The sequence below is a fragment of the Podarcis gaigeae genome, assembly GCF_964106915.1.
Source record: "Podarcis gaigeae genome assembly, chromosome: 16".
NCBI lineage: Eukaryota > Metazoa > Chordata > Lepidosauria > Squamata > Lacertidae > Podarcis > Podarcis gaigeae.
In genome coordinates, this window is record NC_139693.1 from 26,646,405 (window position 1) to 26,665,617 (window position 19,213).

At 43.9% G+C, this 19,213-nt stretch overlaps 1 protein-coding gene across 15 annotated transcripts in view; it reads left to right on the top strand.

The window, feature by feature from the left end:
* Positions 1-18: 18 nt before the first annotated feature.
* The window catches only part of SFI1 (SFI1 centrin binding protein), a 32,719-nt gene continuing 13,524 nt past the window's right edge, over positions 19-19,213 (top strand). For 2 of the 15 annotated variants that reach the window (XM_083716889.1, XM_083716896.1), the window contains exons 1-17: positions 19-164; positions 2,375-2,470; positions 3,815-3,886; positions 6,135-6,287; positions 6,832-6,903; positions 7,558-7,668; positions 8,821-8,915; positions 10,584-10,701; positions 12,216-12,318; positions 12,803-12,959; positions 14,151-14,312; positions 14,840-14,910; positions 15,502-15,594; positions 16,341-16,438; positions 17,601-17,667; positions 18,510-18,640; positions 18,740-18,821. In XM_083716889.1, coding sequence (XP_083573015.1) covers positions 40-164; positions 2,375-2,470; positions 3,815-3,886; positions 6,135-6,287; positions 6,832-6,903; positions 7,558-7,668; positions 8,821-8,915; positions 10,584-10,701; positions 12,216-12,318; positions 12,803-12,959; positions 14,151-14,312; positions 14,840-14,910; positions 15,502-15,594; positions 16,341-16,438; positions 17,601-17,667; positions 18,510-18,640; positions 18,740-18,821 — 1,806 coding nt within the window. In that variant the 5' untranslated portion in view covers positions 19-39. The other 13 variants (XM_083716901.1, XM_083716890.1, XM_083716903.1 and 10 more) reach the window with 13 other exon arrangements.

Here is a 19,213-nt window from a genome sequence, read left to right on the forward strand (position 1 = left end):
CTTCGTTGCCCACCCCTCCCCCTTTAATAGCCACGGCGCATGCGCCACACTCGCTCCTCGCCGAGCTCTCGCTTCCACCTTTCCTCCGGCTCGCGCACGCGCAGTGTAAGCCGGCGGGCAGGCCCGCAGAGAGCGTGCCGTTGGCGATTGCCTGCCCAAAACGGGTGAGTGGGGGAGGGGGGCGGGGACACACACATACAAAACAAAGTATAGGAACTTCACAGACTACTTCCAAATTCGAATTCCCATTTCTCAGCTCTGGCGAGATTTATAGTTGTATAAATAAACCCGCACACAATAGGCAGGTGGCGATATAGTGTGTTAAGAGGCATGGAAGGGTCCTTCAGGCGTTTCGGCGGACAGCCTCGTTTTCTTATCGATTGTTGCCTGCAGCGGGGAGTCCCCGCTCAGGAGGCGCTGAATGACACCTGTGAGTGGTTGGGTTTGTTCTCTGCACTGCTTTGGTAGGGCTTTACTCCCCGGTTAGTGCGCATAAGGTTGCAGCCCAAGAGATTGAGCCTGTGCAGCGTTGCAGGGTGGTCTTGTCCGTGCTCTTTCAGAAGTTAAGCCCCGCTGAAAGTATAAAGGAACTCGCTTCCAAGTAATTGTGTGCAATAGGATTGCAGTCTCGGACGCGCAGAGCGGTGGAGAAGACTGCGATGCTTCCCGGCCGCGTACCTCTTTAAGCTGCAAAACCTAACCCCATTTACCTGGTAAGCCCCGTTTAATTTGGTGGGATTTACTCCTGAGTAGCATGGTTAGGATTGCACTGTAAACTATGAGATGCCTTTTGTGTGGTGGGGGGGATACTTAGCTATCCAAAGCAAAGGATTAGCTTCAATTAAATCATTTAGCCCCGATGTATGTCACAAGACAGGTCATGAGATCCTGAATTGTACTGTAGCACGATCAGTTGATTCTTGTTAATATTTAACGCGTTTTGTAATGACACAAACGAATATCAGTTAATGCGGATTAGTTATGGCTTCAGAAACGCAGATGAAAACTTCTATTTCATCTATAAGAATGACACACTCGCCTTTTAACCGCTCTGGCTGTGCTTAAAGTGTGTTAAGGAGCAATTAATTGTTTCTTGCATTATTTGGGCTGCAATCCTAAACACATTTACTGGGTGCTAAACCCCTCTGCCATTGGACACAATGAGACTTACTATTGAGTAAACGTCCATAGAACCACTATGTTGACATATGACAGACCTTTTTCCGCCCCACTGTTGACAATCACCACCACCCCTGTATATTTATGTAAGCGCAATTGCAATAAAGGGGGCTCTTGTTCATGAAACTTAAGATACTCCGCTTTGAAAGTACCTTTCCGTGCAATTCACATTTTCTGGGAAGGAATGTGTTTAGGGCTGCAAAGTTTGTTCTTCATTATAAGATGAGCGATAAATCACCGGAGTACCCCCTCTCCTGCATATTTGTGGGAGAAATGAGAATGCCAGCCCACATTACAGTAATTATCCTATGGAACCAGAGGACAATGCAATCCTATGCACGCTTACTCAGAAGTAAGAAGCCCTAGTGCGTCCAATGGAGCTTACTCTAAGTCGATAATACTGAACAGGATTACTTGGGAGTCGGGTCTGTTAAACTGCGCGCGCCCCGTTGAAAGCAGCTGGGTCTGCTCCTCAAAGAAAAACGTGGTTTACGAATTGCTGGGTGGCTGTGCATCCCCCCCCCGCACCCTCCACTTTTCATTCCATACGCGCCGTGGAGGACAAAAAGGCAGGGAAAGCTCACCAGGTGCTAGCCAGATGTAGCGGGACTTCAACTCCCATCATCCTCAGCGGGCAGTGCCAATGGAAAGGGATGCTGGGAGTTGAAGTCTCGCAATGTTTGGAGAACCCCCGCCTCTGGTACCCGTCAACTTGCTCCGTGCGTGTGGATGGTTGGTTGGTTTTGAGGGTCTATGAAGAGCAACTGAGTGCGGCTCCAGGCTCCCTCGCGTTCCCGTCTTCCTCGCCCCCCCCCCGAACCCTGTTATTCCAAGTCAGAGGACCCTCCCAAGTGTAACTAGGCAGCTGTCCTGCCGCCGGCCCGCCATGGCGACCACTGGGCGTGTGCCGTGCCCCAGCCATGGCGGAAGGCTTCGGCCGCCGCCGTCTTGCGGAAAGACGTTAGCTGAGGAGGCGGCCGCGGGCCGCCTTCCCGCGCTTTTTCCTGAGGAGAGGCGGGAGCCCCTTCTCTCGGTGATGCTTCCCTCCCAGTGACTGCCCGACACGGGCATAGCGAGAAGTGTCGTGGAGATGCCTGCTACACGTGTAGCAGGAGGAGGAAAGGGGAGAAAGAGGCTCTGCCCTTTTCAGATAGTAGATGGAGGAAATCTCTTTTTAAACGCTGGTTTTTTGTAGACAAGAGAATGAAAACATCTCTGCAAACCGAAAGTTGGCTTCTGAGGCAGTAGGCTGTGGCAAAAGCGAAACGCTAGTTGAGGCTACCCCGACCAGGTATCCTGCTGTCCAATGGATCCCCTCACAAGGGATTATTATCCTCTGCTTTCCTTTGGACTATCTCAGTGAGGGAGAGATTGGGGGGGTCGTCTTCTGAGCAGCCCAGGACTACAATTGAGGGGTTCCGGCCCTTGGGCTGGAGAGATTTGGAAAGGAGAAGAAAATAAAGTTTCCAGCATCTAAAGACCCTTATGCAAGTCTATGATGCTACCACATTTGGGGTCGCTTCACCTCAAAAGGAATAGAGTTGGAAAAGGTACAGAAAATGTTCCAAGAGGATGGAGTGACTCTCCTATGAAGAATGGTTGCAGGATTTGGAAATTTTTTAGTTTAGATAAAAGCTGAGTACAAGGCAACATGATAGAAGTGTATAAAAGTACAGTGGTGCCTCGCAAGACGAAAATAATCCGTTCCGTGAGTCTCTTCATCTAGCGGTTTTTTCGTCTTGCGAAGCAACCCTATTAGCGGATTAGCGCTATTAAAGGCTTAGCGGCTTAACAGCTATTAAAGGCTTAGCGGCTTAGAAAAAGGGGGGGGGAAGCAAAAAAAATCGCAATACTCGCAAGACGTTTTCGTCTTGCGAAGCAAGCCCATAGGGAAATTCGTCTTGCGAAGCGCATCGAAAAACGGAAAACCCTTTCGTCTAGCGGGCTTTTCGTCTTGCGAGGCATTCGTCTTGCGGGGCACCACTGTATGCATGGGATAGAGAAGCGAGATAGAAAGTTTTTCTCCCTCTCTTACGGCACTAGAACTCAGATCCAATGAAACTGAATTATGGAAGATTCAGGACATAGAAAAGAAAGTCCTTCATGCAGCACATAGTTAAACAATGAAACTTCCTCCCTCAGCAGGCAGTGATGACCACCAACGTGGATGGCTTTAAAAGAGGGTTGGACAAATTCACAGATAAGGCTATTGATGGCAATTAGCCATGATGCCTGTGCCCCCACTTCCAATGTTGAAGGTGTCATACCTCTGAATATCAGCTGCTGAGAATCACAAGTGGGAAGAATGTTGTGCTCATATTCTACTTGTGGCTTTCCTATTGGGGCATCTCGCAGGATGCTGGACTAGATGGGCCCTTGGCCTGATTCAGCAGCTAGGCTATTTTTATTGACTACCTTCAGTGTCAGAGGTACTGTGTCTCTGGATGCTAGTTTCTCCAGGTAGAATTGAGAATGTCCCCTGACTGAAACCTGGGAGAGCTGCTGCCAGTCACTATAGGCAATATTGAGCTAGATGGACCAATGGTCTGACTCTGTACAGGGCCACTTTCCATGTATGCTTACTGATTTTTAAGAAAATAATCCTTATGTTTTGACAAAGGATTTTTCTTACCAGAAAACAGTGGTCTGGGCTGGACAGTAGAGGACACAAGACTGTTAACATTATGGAAAAGAAGGCTAAAGTCAGGTAAGAAACACTTAAACAGAAGAGACTGTACCAAAAACTCAGCTGTGTTGCGAGTGCTTAAATAGTTCTGGCGCGGTGGGGGGCAACAGTTTGTGAACAAGGATTGCTACCACTTCAGTGGAACTAGAAGCTGTAATATTACACAAGAAGCACACAGTAGCGTGATCAAATTATTTTTGTCTGTGCTACAGATTCTTGGATGTCAGACTTTCCCTTCACTTTATTTATTCATTTATTACCTTTCCTCTAAGGAACTCAAAGTGGTGTATACAGTTCTCCCCCTTCCCTTTTTATCCTCACAGCAACCCTGTGAGGTCAGTTAGTCTGAGAGACAGTGACTGTCCTGAAGTTGGCCCCTGAACATCATGGCTGAACTTCAACAAGAAGGAGCCTTCTTCCTGCCCAGTACATTATCTCTGGTAAATTTACAGAGAAATGTGGTGCATTCTCAGACCTCCTTTTGCTGGAGGAGAGTGCTCATTCAACCACCAAAGTATTTTGTTTGCCAGATGGTCTTGAATATATTGTTTAACAACACCACCGTTTTTCCTTTCCACGGAATGCTGTGAGGCTTGGCTTCTCTTTTCTTGACCATTAATTCTTCAATAATTTCTATGCAGATTGATTTTGTAGGTTTATCCTACAAATCAAGTCTGAGTAATCAAGTCTGAGCTTGTCTTAAGTGGTTGATAAAAGAGTTGTTTGATAAACCTAGGTTGTAGAGAAGCTGGAGTTGAAAGAAACATCACCTCCCACAGGTTGCATGCACTCACTGTGTCCCACTGTCACTTCTGGACTAACAGGTTTTGTGGGTTTTGAAACAGTACAGAATGCTGCAAAACCTGCATTGAGGAGGGTGAGTCTGCAGGCCACAATCAGACATCCTTCTTCCACACCACTTTTTACTCTAGGGGGGGAAACCCTATAATCTTGTCGTGAAGTAGGGTAGAAAATTCTCCATGGACATTTTCCCAGTGCTTTCTTTCTCCATGAAAAATGTTCTGTTTTATAAATTCATTAGTAACCATGAATGGATGCCAGTTGCAAATATAATATTAGGGAAGCTGAGTAGTTCCAACACTTAGCTTTGTTTACTAAATACAAGTACAGTACAAGAAGCATTCTGAATTAGAACACTTTCTAGGCATCAGAAATTTTCCCAGATGGTGTAATATGCATTGGATTTTTTTTAAAAAAAGAAATTTTATGGAAAAAAATTCTGGAAAACCTACATCATTGCTTTCTTGGGACTGGCACGCAGGAATTGACCTATCATATATATCATCAGTTGATCAATATACAATCACAGTTATTTGTAACAATTTTAGCATATGTCTCAGACATATTGATAAATACAGTACGGTGTGGTTTTGTTGTTCTAATAACGCTGTTATTTTAAAAATATTTGGCTATTATTTGACAATGTTTGACCATCCAATTGTTCATTTTTATTTTATTTTTTAGCCAGTCAAATGTGCAGCCCTGGCCTATCTCCTAGTCTCTCTAGCTTTAGAAACAGCAACAGTATTTTCTATATGTATTAGGTTACATATGCTCTTTCATACTAAGGCAAATGGAAGCTGCAGACAATTACTTTTATAATTTTCCCTGTCTTAGCATGTTCTTACTTGTACCAAAGCCCATGATGTTCCCTAGAACCAGAAATTCAGACAGGCTTGTTCAAGAATGTGGTCGCTCACGAAATTGCCTGTTGTCATAAAGTTATACCATTCCTGAAAGGCTTGAACTGGCTGCCAATTAGAAACTGGGCTAAGTTCAAAGTACAGGTATTGGTATACAAAGCCTCATACAGCTGGTGACCACAATACCTTATCCATTATGTATCTGGTGCTGTTGCTCTGAGGTTCTGCTAGTGGATTTCCCATAGTGGGCATCTGGTTGGCCACTGTAAGCAAATGGACCTTTGGCTGATCCAGCTTCAGGACTCTACTTATGTTCTTTATTAGTCACTACATTCTGTAGGAAAGGGCCTTCTACATCAAGAGGTCTAATATGTGCAGTGTAGGAAATGGGCCTTTACGAGAAGCCCATAAGCAAGCAGGACATGAGTGCAAATGGAGCAGCACTCTCCAATTGCAAAAGCAGCATCATTCTGAATGAACTGGGGCCTGGGGGAAGAGTGCTCATTCGATCCTGCTTCTGTGCTTTGTGAAAGTCTTAAGTTACCTAGGGACTTGAAAGCTTAGTGGCAAAAACTGCTTATCTTCTTTATTTTCTTTATTTTAAGTTCAAAGTTTATAAAAACACAGACACAGCCTAGTCATAAAGGAGGTTCAGGTGGCCAGTTCGCTTCTCTGTGTCTGACTGGGAATCGCAGGATCTCGTACCGTGTGACATACACTTGGAACCGAGGTGGGAGATTAAAAGAACTCCGTATCAGGTAATAGACATGTTTATGTTTTATATCTTATTTGTAGGGCTTATTAACCTAATATGAAAAGTAGCCGTGTCCAGTAGGTATATTTTTATTGTATTCATTTTAAAACGTTGATCTGGCTTAATCAGTTGAATCAAGCAGGGGAAGTGATTTTCATTTAAAAGATTCCCCCACCTCCACTTTCCCCTTCCACAAAGGAGCTGCTCAAAGCAGGTTAAACGTAAAAAGCAAACATAAAAAAGCAACAGTAATCAGATAATTAAAACACAGATTTACCAAACTCTGAACAGCAGCAAAAACAAATATCTTTACTCCCAATTGATACATTAAGCAGCAGCAGATTCACAAGTTTGTTAACAAGGAAAGTTTTTAACCTCATTTTTGAGGAAGGGTGAGGTAAAAATGTCATGTAAAAGATGTTTTTTAGTGGTGAACTTAAATCGGGGAATTAGCATTTATGTGTGAAGTTCCTGTTTGTTCATCTTTGGCTGAAAGTTTATAGATAATAAATATATGCTAAAAAGCACTGAGAGATAATGTTTTTCAGACACCTGGCTAGGAAATTCCTTTACTTGTGGATGAAGAAGGCATTTGGAAGGGTCCTCCCTTCTAGTGCCAGGTAAGCAAATCAAATTCTTTGCTTAAAAATGATAAGTAACATATTTCTCTGTGAAACTGGTCTACACAAGTGGACTTATGGCTAGTGCATGTGTAAAAAGTGATTATTTTGCTAAAACTGGGCAGAGCAGTGTCCCAGACAAGAGTGTTATTTTACATGGAACATGAAACTACAGTTTGGCCAAATCTGCTTCAGCCTGTAGTTTCAGATCCTGATTTGGGGGCAATTTGCAAACCATGCTTTTTTGTTGTGTCTGAACTATCACAGCCTCCTGTTGATTACTGGAGCACCAGGATGTTGAAATCCACAGCCTTTCCTTGTTAGCAGTGTCACCTGCTGTGCTGTGATATTTTGGGAGAGACCGAACTTCTCTGGGCTTTTATTGCTGGTACAAAATGAATAAAAGAAAACCACTCATAAGAATTATTGAAACTATAATTGTCACTTGTTCACAGATGAAGGGCATGTTTTAGCTCACAGTTCAGCATGCTTAAATGTTGTTGATTTCAGCAGGACTAGAGCAGTCCAATCTGTGAACTGGAAGTGGAAAAAATGATGACTGAACAGATAAAGGGCAGAAGCTTACAATAACTGATTTAATATTGTGTGTATGTTTACATTGCCTTATATGTTTTGTATTCTTTCCATTTCTAGGCGCTATTATGATCAGAAGATACTGCGGAAAACCTTTGGAGGGTGGAAGGAAGAATGGTGGGTTATTTGGAAAGAATGGAAGCTCACCATCCGGGCTGACTGCCATTACAGGTCTGTTAAATGTACTTTCTAATACTACAGAGAGAAGAAATCCCATGTTTGTTGTAATGTGTCAAAAAGCAAGCTGTGCTATCTTAGTCAGCAAGCAGCCAGGCATGTTGGCGTTTTTACAGTTCAGTTCAGTTTTCCTAAGTGTATTTCTTCCTGTGTTCTTACTAGGAAGACACATTGGTCCAAACCATGGCTCACGCTAACCATAGTTTAGAGCCCAAATCATCCTCAGTTTGATCATTACAAACAGGACAAAAAAGGGGGTCAGGGATGCATTGCATTGCTGCTTTTCTTCTTCCTTGATATGTACAGCTGAAGGTAATTGTCCTGCAGTTCTGTACATTTATATTTTCCATGATCTTCCAAACCGCTTTCTCATAAGCTGCCTGCACTGGCAATTCCCTGCTGTTTCTTTCCATTCCGGTGTTTCATCGCCAGTCACTCGGCCACCAAAATTCCTCTCTGGAACAGCACTATATGTAGCTTTACCAGTTACTAGGCTTTGGGTACCCATCCAAATACAGCATGAACTCATAAACATATTTTGATGAATAATTAGCAAATAAATTCACAAAAGCTACTATCAAACAGAAACCCTCTCTATTGTCTTTTTGGCACCTACGAAATACGCTTCTCTTTCAACAAAGTGTCTTTATCCCAACTGGTATCTGTCCTGCATTTGAACTTATTGTGTGTATGTGCTCCTGTTGCTTTTATAATTGAGTTTTAAACTTTTTATATATATGTAACTGTTTTATATTTGTTACTATATTGCAAATTGCTTGGGGGTGGCTTGTGGGAAGCAGTTCATAAATGAAATAAATAACAAGCACAACAGTAATAATTACTAGCCCACAAAAGTTTTTACTAGGCCGCCTGCCTACACATAACCCGTACATAGTCATTTTTAAACAAAAAAGGAACAAACTTCTCTGTCTGGAGAGGGGATTCTTACTTGCCTTAGGCAAGCAAGCAAGTGGTTGTTTCCCAGCCTGTTTTGCCACCTGTGTAAATAAATGAATACTTTCTGTGTTGCAAAAAATTACAATGCAAAAGCATTCCTCAATAGTAGTTTGGAATGAATCATCTGTATAGCAAATGGGTAGGCTGGGTTCTGACCCTTGCAAAGTATTATTTGCTTTTGTTGGCCAGGTATTTCCTGTACAACCTGATCTTTCGGGCCTGGAAGTCCTACGTACTCCTGCAGCGAGAGAAGAAGGTGACTTATTGTGTTGCAGATTCACATGGTGAGAGAATAGAATCTGTTGTGGAAGCATATAGAATGGAGTAGGGAACTTGTAGCCCTCCAGTTGTTGTCAGGCTATAACTCTCACCACCCTTGAACTTTGTCCAGGTTGGCTGGGGCTGTTTGGGAGATGGAGTCGAGCAACATCTGGAGGACCACAGTTTCCTCAGCCCTGCAGTAGAAGAGCCTAGGTTGCTGTGTCCATGCTCTTCCAGTGCAGATGGCAGCCTGCTTGAACCCAGCATTGAGCCTTTTCTCTGCATATTTTGCTGTGTGTTAAATTAATCCCAGCTATCGAAGAAAGCCTCTGCCAAAGCTCAAGGGGTTCTCCATCTGCTCTGCAGTATTTCTGAACAGCAACATGTATTTTGCATTTAGAGTTTTGTTGCAGCCAACACATTATTGGATAGTTCTCTGAAAACCTTGCTTGCTGTGAAATCCATGAATTTCTACTGGGATCTCGAATCTTACAGCACAACAGTGCAAACTATGTTGATATATCTACTAAATAAACATTACATTAGCATCAGTAATTTAGCAGACATTTTGCTTAGCTAGCAAGTTGCATTGCTAATTTAATGACACCTAAGTGGCGCCACTCACCTTTTCCTTACAATTGTCTTTTTCAAGAAGCTTTAGCCCCGTGCTCTGTATCCCCAGTTGAACCAAAGATTGTGCAACTGCATTGGCTTATCTTTACTCATTGCTCCCTCTTTTCAGTTTCCTTTCCCACCCTCCCCGTGCTTTGCTGTTTCCCCCAGTGTAGAGAGGCAAGCACCTATATATATATTTTTTCCACTGGAGAAAAAAAATACCCTTCTGGTTTTCAGATAAGGAAAGGGGGGGGGGGTAGGACAAAGCGTTACTTTCCCTACCCCCAGTGTTGCTGCTCTGATCAAAAGTGGAGCAACACTTCCAGCAGCTGTTTTCAAGCTTGAATACTATATGTGAGGCATCATCATGTATTAGTTGGTCCAGATGTCTTGTGAAGATATCTTTTTGCCCTGGTGGAACCATATTATTTCTTGTTTGTTTGTGCTTTTTCTAGACCCTTTAATTCTCAAAGTTTCTAAGCTGGGTACATAGAAATTAAAAGGATATGACAGATAAGATAAATGAAATTTAAGTACAAAAACAAAAAACTTTTCCAAAATGCCTGCTGAAATAGAAATGTCTTTTTCAAGCACCTGAAGTTGAACAAGGATTGTTCTACTGTTTTCTTATATGCTGCTTTTTATAGTTTTATGCTATGTTTGTATACTGCTAAGAGATTCTTGAGTGGTTTAGAAATGCTAATAAGTAAATCCATCTGGAGATCCCATCATGGACTTACTACATTGCATTTGGCCTTCAGAGTCCTATTCATGTGAGTTCCAGAACTAGGAAGCATTTAAGGTGCCAGTCCTCCCTCTTTCCCCAGTGTAGCCCTATTTGCAGCTGCTTGTTGCTAGGGTCTCCCCTTGCAGTCCTCCTGATGAGATATGAAGTTCCTTTTGTGTCTGAAAACAGTCTGCCGTCAGTCTTTTGACCAGCCACACCTCTCTTGTGGAGCCAGGCTTTTTCCGTATTGGCCAAAAAGGATTGGGAAGTTCTGTGTATTGGACAAAAATATGGCATCTTTAAAATACTCGTGCCTGCCATTAAAACCATGGCTTCACATTTTTCACAGCGGCAAAAATGAAAACCCTTTGGACGTGGCAGCGCTGGCTGAGCTATGTGGAATTGCGCCGGATGAAGCGCCGAATGCACTTGGAGGCCTTCAAGTTCAGGGAAAAGAGTGCCTTGCGGTGAGAACTGGTTCAGGTTCAAACAAGGGTTAATGGGGCACATGGACGCTCCTGTTCCATCTTTCTACATATTCCAACCCTGAAACAATTAATTAATTAATTAATATCTCAATTAATATCTCACCTTTTAACTACATGGAGCTCATGGCGGTCTTAGTCTGAAACTCTAAACACTATACAGTGGTACCTCAGGTTACATACACTTCAGGTTACATACGCTTCAGGTTACAGACTCCGATAACCCAGAAATAGTGCTTCAGGTTAAGAACTTTGCTTCAGGATGAGAACAGAAATTGTGCTCTGGTGGCGTGGCAGCAGCAGGAGGCCCCATTGGCTAAAGTGGTGCTTCAGGTTAAGAATAGTTTCAGGTTAAGAATGGACATCCGGAATGAATTAAGTACTTAACCCGAGGTACCACTTTACCCCGTTGGCTTTCAATTCCACACTTCAGTGCAGACTCGCTCAACCTGGTTGTTAGTCTGGGCTACTCCACATGGACACAAGAGATTTCTGCACCCCTCGTGATTTGATCCCTCAATATTTGACGGCTGGCAGAGACGTATTATTTATTTACTGCATTTACATCCCACATTTTTTCTCGAAGGCACTCAAGGTGGCATACACAGTTTTCTCTTATATAATCCCCACAACAACCTTGTGAGGTAGGTTATGTTGAGAGGCAGTGACCAGCACATGGTCACCGCCCAGTGAGCTTCATGCCTGGGTGGGAATTTGAACCTTGGTCTTCCAGGTCTTAGTATAATGCTCTAACCACCATACCACACTGGTTTGTTCTCCTGCTTTTAATTGCTGGGTTTTTAAAAAAAATTAAAAAGGAATGTTTTTCATGTTGTTCTGTGTTGCCACCAGCACTTAGTGCCACAAGAGCTGATGATACATGCTAATGATAAATAAATAGATTTCCAAGGAAACAATAACTCGCCCACCTCCAAGAAAACAGTTGGTAAAACGACGGTGGTACCTCGGGTTACATACGCTTCAGGTTACATACACACTCCACTAAGCCAGAAATAGTGCTTCAGGTTAAGAACAGAAATCGGGCTTCAGCGGCACGGCAGAAGCAGGAGGCCCCATTAGCTAAAGTGGTGCTTCAGGTTAAGAACAGTTTCAGGTTAAGTACAGACCTCCGCAACGAATTAAGTACTTAACCCGAGGTACCACTGTACTGTAATACGTAAAGAATGCTATTCAGTTAGTTGGTTGGCGTGGTAAGTTGTTTATGTCATGTAAAGGATCAAAAAGGGACCAGAAACAACCTGGTGCCCTTCAAATGTTTTGGATTACAACTCCCATCAGACCTAGCATCACATGACCGTGGTGGCTGGGGCTGATGGGAGTTTTAGTCAAAGATGTTGGGAGAGCACCATGTTGACAAAAGCTGCTCTAAGAAGCAGATGGGGCTCTATAGTTCTCCAGCACATACATCCATAAAACTCTTTGTTTTCATCAGAGTTAAAGTCTAAAGTGTGTCCTAACCTTTTTATTTTCAACAGATTTGCCTGGAGGTTGTGGAGAAAGAGATGGTCACAGAATCAAGTTGCTTGTGAAATGGATGGTCAGGCTCTACAGCATTGGGCTCAAGGCTTACAGTTTCGTGTGAGTGCTGGAAATACCAACCCTTTAAACCCTGTGTGCCTTTGTGTTGTGTGCACACACTAACACTGGCCAAAGGCCCAGATTCAGTGTTCTCTGACAACCAGTGCAAGGGCTGCTGTAGTAGCATAATAATAAAGCACAATATGAAATCCAGTTCAAGAGTTGCGCTAGCAGAGGTTTTGTTGTGGAACTGGTTGTGCAACAAGTAGTATAGGAGCTAGTGCAAACTGTGGCACAACTATCCGTGTGAACCATGCTGGCTCTTTTCACCTTCTCTTGCACAAGCCATTCTTGCTAGCGCAAGTGTAACTAGCGCACAGCTGAATTTCGCCCATTAGTTAACAAAATTATTATTATTTAATTGCTGCTGTTTGTAATGATGGGTGCAATTTCTGTGAATCGTTTGCAGATAAGATCTGCCTTGCCTCTTCTTCCACTGCCTTGTTTTCGGACCCTTATTCTTCCTGTTCCTCCTTGTTGTCAGGCCTGGCTCAAATGGAAGGAGTGCTATACGTGCATCCAAGATGAGAGAAAGGAGGAGGCCAGGGCAGTGATGCATGAGCAGCACAGGGAGATGTGGAGGGCCATGAAATCCTGGCATGTCTATGTGCAACTCCGAAGGGAGAAGGAGCAGCAGGACAGTGAGTTGCACACAGTGCTTTGGGACAAAATAGAGTTGATTTCTCTTCCAGCACCACAGAATGATGCATTTCTTCTAAGAGAGAAGTTTTTGTTTTTCCCTTGGGGTGTTGGTTGTCTCCAAGTGGGCTTAGGCATCTTCTGTTGCTCAAAGACAGGAATCTCAGTGATTGCCCTGCCAGTATAAGATGGCCTGGTCCAGAACTGCAGAAAATCTCCACTGCCAAGAAATCCAGTAGACCACTAAAAGCCTGTACAGAAGGGTGTAGCATAATATTTCAGATGTGATGAGCTACATACGTATGTGTGCCAAAAAAATCCCTCTCTAGTTGGATAGTTCAAGAAAAGTTGTTATTCAGTGGGAGCAGCTCCATTGAGAGGTAGGTTGTAGGGGAGATCCCATTTCCTTAGTTGCTGGAAGGTGACTTTAGTAGAATTCAGCATAAATCTCTAGATTTCTAGAAAGGCTGTGAAATTAGAGGTACCAAAGGTGGAGCTCAGTCCCTCTGCCCTTGTATTCTTGCGCCTAATTCAATTCTAAAATAATCTTAGAAGCAGAATTCCACTCTCTTACTCCTGTCACAGAACACCGAATTGTAGAGTAAACAAAACAAAAGTCCTGTTTTCGTTTTGCTTTTTGCATTAGTGATTCAGCACATTTTGGGTGTGTACTCCTAAAGAATCACAGAAACACAGAATTACAGAGTTGGAAAGTATCCAAGGGTCATCTAGTCTAGCCCCCTGCTTTGCAGGAATTGCAGTCCTGGTTTTCCAGCCGCCACCCCGGGACAAGAGCTCTAGAACGGCCTGCTACATTGCCCCCCTAGCTCAGCCCATTCAGCTCCCACAGTGTGGGGCAGGACAGAACTTCTCCTCACTCCACCTTTCTTTACAAGCTTGAACAGTTGCTGCTGTGCAAATGCTAATTTGCTTTTCATGCAGAATACCATGATCCCTCATTTAAATACCATAAAAGCCCTGAAGCTGAATCAGGCCAAATGCCCATCTAGTCCAGCATCCTTATAGTATCCAGCCAGATGCCCCAGTGAGAAGCCCACAAGCAGGCACCATAGATTACTTTAGTTTCCAGCTCCTATTTCATACCAAAACATCTGTTGCTTGAATACCCAATGCTTACGCACCACCCCCTGATCCTAGCACAGATAGGACATTTTCTACCTCTTTTGTTCCAGAGCTGGCCTTGCAGCACAACCGCACCCGGGTCCTCTTTCAGAGCTTCTCGATGTGGCGTCTGACTTGGGAACGCAGACAGCAACTGCATGCCCACCAGGAGCACCTTGTTCAGCTGGCTGCAAGGGTCGCCTTGCGAAGAGTTTTCACACGATGGAAGCAGTGTATCCATATTCTCCTCGTGGTCCTTTCCAGTGGTTAGGGGGGACATGGGTAGTAAGAGTTGAGTTGAGGTGTCATACCAAAATGATACTTCCTTTTTTTTTTAAAAAAAAGACTCCTTTGAACATGAGGAATGACTCTATATTCCAATAGGTTTGTTCCAGGTCTGCAGCACTGGAGCAAAGACTGGGGAAGGCCCTGCAGTTTGATTCTGTGTGCCCTCATGGCTCAGAGTTGGACCACTATGTCACAATCCTTAAAGACATGCATTTAAAGCCGTGAAAATATTCAGAGAAGTTGATCACTGGGTGCTTATTTTCTCTTTTGCCTAACAATCAAAGGAAGGAGTGGGCGCACATTTGGAAAATATATTTAAAGTAAAGGGAAGAATGTTAGGATAACACAGATTAACTTGGTGGAATTCACAGATGCAGGATGTAGATTCTTTTATCCAGGTCACTAATAAACTACTGAAAGGTTGATCTATTTTAGCTGTTAAGCAAACTTTTTTTCTTAACCTGAATAACAGATGTGACGTTGTGTGCCCAAAAAGCTAAGTGCTATGAACGTGCTGAGTGCCACTACAGATGTCACCTGCTGGTAAGAGGTTTGCCATATCTCTGGTGGCCTCTCTGGAATGACCTCTGACCAGGAAAAGTTGGTTCCTCCATGATGATTCTCCCATGGGGCCACTTTCCACAGTGGCAAGCAAGCACTGTGTGTATTCAAGCAGCTGGAGGCCACAGCCAATCTCAGCTCCCTGCAGCATAATTTTAGGAAGGATGGGGCTGGAGATGAACACACTACAACAGGTTTGGCCCTCCATTTGTTGCTGAACTACAACTCCAATCATCCGTGGCCATTGGCCATGATTGCTGGGGCTGATGAGAGTTGAAGTTCAGCAATGTCTGGAGGGCCAAAGTTTCCCACCCCTGCACTACAGCTCCATGGCCAATGCTCTTGTACTGTTCCTCTCTATGTAGCTTGCGCCAATATCCTGGTAGTTTATGCTTAGACAGTATCCCACTTTATACCAAAATCTGTTGTCAGAGGCTGCCAGTTCCTCATATCTCTTCTGTATGAAGCCGATCTTTATAAATCGTAAATAAGATGGGCTGTTGAAGACACACCTTTGCCTTTGTAGTAGAAGTGGCTTCTCCAACGTGCTTTCTGCTCTTTTGCTTTTCACAGCACTGTGGGCTGAGTGCCTTGCGGAAGAATGTTACAGAAGCTTCTGTCAAGCAAATGAGGATAAACTTGGCTCATCAGCAGCACCAAGTCATGGTGAGTTTGACCATGTTCCCTGCTTCATTTACACTAAACCAGAACCTTTAATGTGCCTTCTGGGTCACATTGGCAAGAAAACTACCATCTTGTGTTCCTGAGTTGTTCCTGTGGTAGAAGCAGTGTAGCAAGCTACAGAAAACTCTGTGTATGTGTGTTTGTGTGTAAATTCAGGAACAGTTACTTACATATGGACCACTGAATGACAACATCATGAAAGGGTCTTCTTTGTGTACCTGTGCAGGCCAACAGGAGTACCCTGACTCTGACTGGGCTAGACTCAGAAATTATGGTGATGTTAGGGATAGGGAAGTAAAAGTTAGGGATATGGAAGTTACCGTAATGTGTCAGAGCAACCAATCTTCCAGGTAGCAAAAAGTTAGGTATCATGTGTCAACCATAAATAGGTTGACCTACGTGTGTGCTGTTGTCCAAATAAACTGTGGCCTGTCTATTTATATACAGCATTCGGATGTATATTTAAATCCAATTTATTGGTATTTATATAATAGTTGTTTCTTACTTTTTTTGAACATATATGATCACATGTTATGACATTTACCTACAATAATAATAAATAAAAAGGATTGTCTGTCACTTTTATCATTTGCCATTGAAAGCAAACATCCCTTTGCTGCTCTGTTGATGTTTTTATTTCAAAAAGACCCTCTCGGTTGGCCTATCTGTGTTTAAGGGAACCAGGCTTTAGGGTGCTTCACACTCTGTCTCTTCCAATTTTCTTTTAGCTCTTGCTCAGGTTCTGGAATGGATGGAAGTCTCGTTTGGAACAGAAGGAGGAAGAGCAATACCGCTCCCTGACACTGTCAGCTCATTCTCACTACAGGTGACGAACCAACTATATTGAGGCAGCAACAGAGCTAAAACCTGGTAGCTCAATTCTTTTTGAAGTTTGGAATGCTCCCATATCTTAAACCTTCTAGGCCCCAAGTTGGTTTCCTCCAGAGGTTTCGGACAACAACGCATATCAACCCCAGCATCCTGCAGCCATGCTGGCCAGGGCTGATGGGAATTGTTGTCCAAAACAGCCGGCGGGCCCCAGGTTGGGGGAAGGCTGTTCCAGGCCCATGTTATTAGGAATGAGCTCAATCTGCCCATTCTTTCTTTGTTTTCTTTTAATCTTACATCTATTACTATTACATCTTTCCATCTCAAAACTCACAGTAATCTTGTCTGAGCTCCTGGGAATCCCCCTGTTTAAGCACTAGCCGGACATAGCCTTGCCTAGCTTTTGAAACGGGATAGTAATAATAATTATTATTATTGTTACTACTGTTATTCATATGCAGTGGTACCTCGGGTTAAGTATTTAATTCATTCCGGAGGTCCGTTCTTAACCTGAAACTGTTCTTAACCTGAAGCACCAATTTAGCTAATGGGGCCTCCTGCTGCTGGAGCACGATTTCTGTTCTCATCCTGAAGCAAAGTTCTTAACCCGAGGTACTATTTCTGGGTTAGCGGAGTCTGTAACCTGAAGCGTCTGTAACCCGAGGTGCCACTGTACCACTTAATCAGTTTCCAAGCAGCAGATCAAGTGTTACTCTCTGGGTCATGGGAACAGGGCAGGGAAGGGGTACCCAATGTTGGTTCCCTTTGGCAGAATTTTACTACTTCATAATTGCTCGTGTTGGCCTAGGTGGCTTTGTCACTTGTTGATGGTGACAAGAGGTGCAGTTGACACTGGCAGAACTGCTTGTAATGATACAAAGAGCAAGTCATTGATGGCCTTACTCCATCTGCTTTCTTTTGTGCTTTTGCTGGCTGAAGTCCACATGAAGCAGCACAAATGAATCCTGACTGTTGCATCCTCATTGTCCCCAAACCATGGAGACCTCTACTGGGTAGCATGAGTGGCAGGTTAACCCTGTGCTTTTTTCTGTTAGCACTCATTCTGTGTCTGTAGGGAACTGTCCTTGGTCCTGAGCTGAAGGGAACTGTCCACTACGTTAGAGGCAACTGTTGACAGAACTGCGTACTTTGCATTTCAGGACTGTGCTGCTGCACAGGTGTCTCAGGACCTGGTCATGCCATGCCAACTGGAAAAGGCACAGGAAGGTAAGGGGACATAGTCATCTTCAGACTATTCAGGTTCTGAATTTTCCAAGTGGGATCTACTTTTAAGTGATACCCTTTCCCTTCTCCATATTTATCCTTTTCTCATTGTGTATTAATCCCACTCTTTAATTGTCTCTCTCTCCATCCTTCTCATTTTCCTTCCTTCCTTCCTTCCTTCCTTCCTTCCTTCCTTCCTTCCTTTCTTTCTTTCTTTCTTTCTTTCTTTCTTTCTTTCTTTTAAAAGAACACATGGTACGTGATGCTGTTCTACATGGTTGTGTATCACCAGTCAAAGACTGATGTCTTATAGGGCCGCCTTCCCCAGCCAGACTCCCAGCTCCCATCAGCCCCAGCCACCATGAACATTGGACAGAGGTGATGGGAACTGCAGCCTAGCAACAGAAAGGTTGCTAGGGCAAATTTAAGTTCTGCTTCATGCAGTTCCATTGTGGTGTGGGTTCTTTCTTCAACACCCTGCTAAACTCTCTCTGCTTACTAGTAGGCCCTCCAAGCCAGCATTTTTCAACCTTAGGCTCCCAGATGATTCTGGACTACAACTCCCATCACCTGTAGCCATTGGCTAAGCTGGCTGGGGATGATGGGAGTTGTAGTCCAACTGCTTCTTGGAAGCCAAGGTTGAAGAACACTGCTCTATAAAGGTAGAGAGTTGTTCCTTACTTTAAATGGAGCAGAGCCAAGTAAGTGAAGGCTGCTCTATAGGTAGCTGCTTGCCACTCTAGTCGCTTTGTATCATGTGTACATGTGTCTTTGAGATAGCTTAAGCCTTCCTGGTTTCTCAGAGTGAGGCTTTTGCCGCTTTTGCTTTTGCCATATGTCTTCAGCTGCAATATGCCAGAGCCAATAAGCACTACGAGGGTGTGATCTTGCCTGCCACTTTTGAGGCCTGGAAGCGATTCAGGGATCATCAGTGCTGGTGGAGAAAGATGAAGGGGATGGCTGTGTGTTTCCACAGGTAGGATGGAGGGTCAATAAAAAGAGAATGTTGGGGAACAGCTCTTGGCATGCATTGAGTGCCTGGTGAAAATCTAGTGCTCTTCTCTCTGCTTTCCAGAGAAATTTGCACAAGGCGATGGTTTGAAAGGTGGCGGCTGAGAAAACAGGAGCACCAAGAGAACCACGTGGCAGAGGAAATGGTAAATCTAGATTTTTACGTTTCAGGATAGTAGACAATTTCTACACTGCTGTTCTTGAATATACAATATCAGGGGGTTTCAGACAGGAGGCAGTGTTGGTGGATGCTTACCGTGTTACATTCTGAAATGTCCTTGCTGGCTGTACCTCCTTAATGTACCTGAGATGCCTGTGCCAAGTTGTAAATCTTGAAACACACATGTCTCCCAGTGCCTTACCTTTAAGGCACTTTTGCTTACTTGGAGGCACTTGCCCTGGCCTTCAGACACATTGCTCTCTTCTTACTCCTTGTGCACCAGAGAGGAATCCTATAATTCCAAACACGTTCTGGATCTCAAAGTGATGATTAGGCCACTTGGAAAGAGGAATAGAAGGAAACAGGGTATTTTTGGCA